The sequence below is a fragment of the Physcomitrium patens genome, chromosome 2, assembly GCF_059467195.1.
Source record: "Physcomitrium patens ecotype Gransden chromosome 2, ASM5946719v1, whole genome shotgun sequence".
Lineage (NCBI taxonomy): Eukaryota > Viridiplantae > Streptophyta > Bryopsida > Funariales > Funariaceae > Physcomitrium > Physcomitrium patens.
The window spans coordinates 1007967-1012500 of NC_143411.1; the positions used below are offsets into that span (position 1 = coordinate 1007967).

Sequence of the window (4534 nt, forward strand, 5' to 3'; positions counted from 1 at the left end):
TAGCCTTTTATCCACACGGAGTGGCTTCGGAATCAGCTGCAATTGTTTGTTTGTTTGTTTGTTTGATTGATTGAGAATTTGTTCGTAGCGTCGCACTGTCTTTCATTTCGTGTTTTTTCAGACGGCTCCACAGTTTTACGTAATCTGTTGCTGAAGAAAACGCGCCATTGATTTCTGTTTGTATCAACGTGATTAGGTTTTGTTAGTTGCAAGGCCATATTCTGCATTCGTCGCATTGCGTTGCGGAGTCGATTGCGGTAGGATTTAGGGGTTTCTTCATTTCCTTCGAGAGAGTCTCTTTGGCCAGAAGGCGTGTTACATTGCCATGGTGGCCCTTGTTTCCACAGCTAGTTGTATCCATAGCTGTAAATGGTCGCCGGGTGCCGCCTTTCCGCGGTTGTGTGCTCCTTCTCTCGTCTCAGGGATTTTTCACGACATGTGTAGAGTTTCTTTGTCCCACTCCTCTGCCTTCAGATCACCAAAATCGGTTTACAGTTCATGCGGTGGAAACTTCCCTGGTGACCGTGTTTCCAAGCGACTGCACACACGGGCAAAGGTTGGAACTAGCGTGGAGGAACAGCTGAGGGAGCTACCTGGAGATGGCAAATTGAATAAGATATGGCATCTGCTACCTTCAGGGCTGCGGCTCGAGGTTCTTTCTACTGAAGCCTGCGAGAATTCTGAAAAGAAGCCACCGCTAGTATTTGTGCACGGCAGTTACCACGCCGCATGGTGTTGGGCCGTGCATTGGTTGCCCTACTTTTCGTCCCTTGGATATGATTGTTACGCGATCAGTCTTCTTGGTCAAGGTGCTAGCGATGTGCCCTCCGAGTCCGGGCCAGGGGGTACAATCCAGACTCACGCCCGTGACATCTCCCATTTCATTTCTCAACACTGTATACAGCCGCCAGTATTAGTCGGCCACTCGTTTGGAGGCCTTGTCGTGCAGTATTACCTCTCGCAACTTTCCACTGACACAATGACATCTATTAAGAGTTATGGATGGAGTGAGCCGTATCCACCCCTTGCTGGTGCAGTTTTGGCCTGTTCAGTGCCTCCAACTGGGAACACTGCGGTTGTGAAGCGATTTCTTATGTCGAGGCCGATTGCTTCAATCAAAGTGACGCTTAGCCTCGCTGCGAAGATGTTTGCTACATCTGTGTCATTGTGCCGCGAGACCTTTTTCTCGCCGAGCATGCCCGAGGGAGATGTTGCACATTATCAAAAGTTGATGAAAGAGAGCTCAAAGGTGCCATTGTTTGACCTTCGAAATCTCAATTCGACTCTCCCTGTCCCTCCACCTGTAAAAAATTCTCCTTCCATTTTAGTGCTTGGAGCTGAAAATGACTTCATTCTCGACAAGCAAGGAATTGAAGAGACTGCGAGTTATATGGGCACGAAGGAAGTAATTGTGCCTGGCATAGCGCATGATATAATGCTAGATATGGGATGGAGAGATGCTGCCAATGTACTCGAGTCGTGGATGCAGACCACATTGTAGTCGCCGTAGTCAAGTAACAGCTCAGTACCATCTACGGTGTTTGCCTGGTGCAGATCTTCATCTACATGCTGTACCTGAGGTGCGAATTACAATCCTCATTTTATTCTCAAGAATCCTATTAGTTCCAAGAATTCAAGCTCTCCAAGTCTTGATTGGCAGAAATGTAAATGTGCTCATTTCGTTCCCACAAATTTGTTGTGGCCTTTTTCTATGGTTTAAGCGGCATTACTAAGACCAGCAAGATTGCTCTTAATTACTTGGTTTGGTGTGTAGTCTCAACCAACGCCGTGTAGATAAGGTCTGATCTTAGCAGCCACTTCCGCTGGAGTGAGGGTGAGTGTACACGTGAAATCTTGTGAAAGTCACGTCGATCCATCAGTCGATGTCTTACACGGCTGTGTAATTCTGGCGAGAAGAACTGGATACATGCATGAGCCCCAGAGCTTAGGGGCCATGTTTGAACCCAATGTACACAGTGCTGGTGAGGATGGCAACACTTTTAATGCAAAGATCAGAGAGGTGTTCAAGCTAAAGAGATACAATCTATCTGTAGTGGCAATCCAGAACTAGAGGTTACTCGCAATGTAGGTTTGGAAGTTGATTGATTATCGGCGATCTGGTAAAGGTCATTGCGGACCGTGAGCACAGGATGAATGTTGTTGAAGTATTACTGAATGCCTGGAAGAATCCTTGTAGATTTGGACAAACAGGAGGATGTTTCGGAGCGCAGATTGATAGAGATGTCTCTTGACTGATGGCCTGTCCGAGGAAGGGTAATAAGCTGTTCATTTCACCTTTCCTATCTATCGACCATGAAAATGGATAACTTTCATTAAGATACTGTTTGTATGTTCCCTATGCAATGTTGTATCAGAAGATAAATGAGACATTTTTATGGAAACAATTTGGTCTACTTATCTGATTTAGTTGCTGAACTGGAAATCCTCACGAGGATGTATGGATAATTACGATAAATACAGCATGTCGTTTTTATGGCACTACATATTGTAAACTTACAATTTTATCTAGATGAGGGTGCAGCCTGTGTGTATCCTGTCTAAGATTATTGAGAGTTAAGTAACACAAGAAGTTTTTCTTTCTCTTTTGCAGACTCTAGCGAAGTTGCACAGTGAATGCAGTAAGTTTACCAAATTACAAATAAGTTTACAGACATAGTACGTGTGTAATGTGCCGAACATATCGTGGACTTCAATGGTATGCTTTGAGTAATGACCTCCACTCGGCTAACTGGCAGAGACGGTCGAAGAGAAAAAGATCTCCATGCTTAGGCTTTGCTCCAAAGTTGGCCTTAAGATATATGCTCCTCCTACCTTGGGTTTGCAAGCGCGAAATCCAGGTTCGACTCAGCAGATGCTTTAACGGCTAAGAACCGTGCACTACACAGACCGCTACAACATACTCAACTCACAACGATCTCTAAGAGACGTTGCTGGAGCTTTCCTTTTACAACATAGGAATCTGTGATGAACCTCGCTCTAGATCATTTGTCATCTCTTTGGATGAATCTCGGTCCAATGCCTGAGACTGGCGTGCATTTGTTTGGCTAGAAGATTGGCTTGACACTGCGCGCGGCCTATGCGCATAAGGAATGCTAGCTGCGAAAACCAGCACAGGAAAACTATCGTTAGCTGACATTCCATAAGGAACTAGGCGCCTCGTAATGAAACTGAAAAGGTAGGGGAGAAGAAAGACAGAAGCTTACGGGCATCATCAAATAAACTGGGGAAGTGTTGGCGGTAGCAGAAATACGCTGAAAGAAGCCCTAAAAAAAAAAAAAAAAAAGAAAAAAAAACTTCTCGATCAGAACTTCACGACCACTTTGATGTAAATGATCCCAGAGCACACTGTTGAGATTTCTCAAATTCTATATTTCAGATGACCAGATGTTGGTGTCTTCACTCACCGATAGCGGCACCAGTGCAAACATCAGTCCAATGATGCCAGTAGTCGTCAACCCGGGTGATGGCGACAAAGGTAGCACCGAGGACTGGCAGAACCACGGGAAAAAGCTTCCAAGAGTGACCTCCGTGGTCGAATACGCCGAGCTTGCCAGCCAAATACATCGACAAGTACCCCAAACCTGCGAAAGACCCTGAAGATCCGCAAAACGTACAGTGATCAGAAAGATGGTCACAACAGCTCTGAAACGCACCAGACGCAGTCTCACGTGAAATCGTAACCGGGACTGATGGCTGGAAGATTCAAGGATCGTTCGGAGCAAGGCACTCACATGAAGTGTGACCACTAGGGAAGCTCTTGTATGCTTCTTTCATGAGTGCTGGAGGTGTTCTGCAGATGACGTTCCCAATATTATCATATTGCTGCCATCACATTCACGGTACTGGCAATTGTCAGTCATATGGTTCTACAGATGTGTTCACGTCAAAGAATGCTTTCGGTTTACCATTGGGTGCTTCGAATGTCTAGTTACAAAGATCAATGTAGTAAAAAGTCTATATTCAACTTACAGCTATGGCAGTAGTACTCCCGAAGCAACGGGCGTAGAAGTGAGGGCGGGGCCGCCCAATACCAATCTTGATCGCGTCAGTAACGAGAGCAGTTAGGGCAACTGTCGTTAGAAGACCTGTCAAAGCCATTAACGTTTTCAAGGATTAGAATGTGATCGAAAACCCTTAACTCGAGGGATCGAGAATCTAAAAACCTAACAATGGCAGTTAAACACGAAATCACTCACAAACGAGTCTGCAATTTAAATCGTAAAAAGGAAAACGCAGAAAAATGGACGAAGTTCTGGTTCACGCAGACGAAAGAACTCCAAGCCGTACCCAGAAACGCATGATGCAAGTCGCGGACGCTTCTTCGGTGAAAGAAATGGACGAAAATGAAAAACAATGGGACTAGTAGAGCGATAGCCTATGAACAGCAAACCACTCAAATCTTAGATTCAAAGATCAATTACAGAATGTTGCAGAAGTGCAATACAGACGCAGCCAACTGACAAGGACCTCCTACCCTAAACCCTTATCCCTGGTTGAAACTTCTCTCGAACAA

General features: G+C 45.3%; 2 protein-coding genes across 9 annotated transcripts in view; one reads left to right on the plus strand and one right to left on the minus strand.

The window, feature by feature from the left end:
- Positions 1-2676, plus strand: LOC112275516 (uncharacterized). Of its 3 annotated transcripts, XM_073532189.2 has the most exons (3): positions 1-1580; positions 2198-2274; positions 2612-2676. In XM_073532189.2, exon 1 carries the CDS (start codon positions 326-328, stop codon positions 1499-1501), a length of 1176 nt encoding a protein of 391 aa, XP_073388290.1. In that variant the 5' UTR covers positions 1-325; the 3' UTR covers positions 1502-1580; positions 2198-2274; positions 2612-2676. The 3 variants fall into 3 exon arrangements, with proteins under 3 accessions (XP_073388290.1, XP_024361702.1, XP_073388291.1); XM_024505934.3 differs by lacking the exon at positions 2612-2676 and having other exon boundaries at positions 1775-2337; XM_073532190.1 differs by lacking the exon at positions 2612-2676 and having other exon boundaries at positions 2198-2337.
- The window catches only part of LOC112275523 (lipid phosphate phosphatase 1), a 3241-nt gene continuing 1330 nt past the window's right edge, over positions 2624-4534 (minus strand). For 3 of the 6 annotated variants that reach the window (XM_024505946.3, XM_024505965.3, XM_024505955.3), the window contains exons 3-8: positions 4309-4396; positions 3991-4106; positions 3753-3843; positions 3426-3614; positions 3225-3284; positions 2624-3117 (exon numbers count right to left, since the gene is read on the minus strand). In XM_024505946.3, coding sequence (XP_024361714.1) covers positions 2966-3117; positions 3225-3284; positions 3426-3614; positions 3753-3843; positions 3991-4106; positions 4309-4396 — 696 coding nt within the window. In that variant the 3' untranslated portion in view covers positions 2624-2965. The remainder of the gene's footprint in view (positions 3118-3224; positions 3285-3425; positions 3615-3752; positions 3844-3990; positions 4107-4308; positions 4397-4534) is intronic. The other 3 variants (XM_024505975.3, XM_090256584.1, XM_090256580.1) reach the window with 1 other exon arrangement.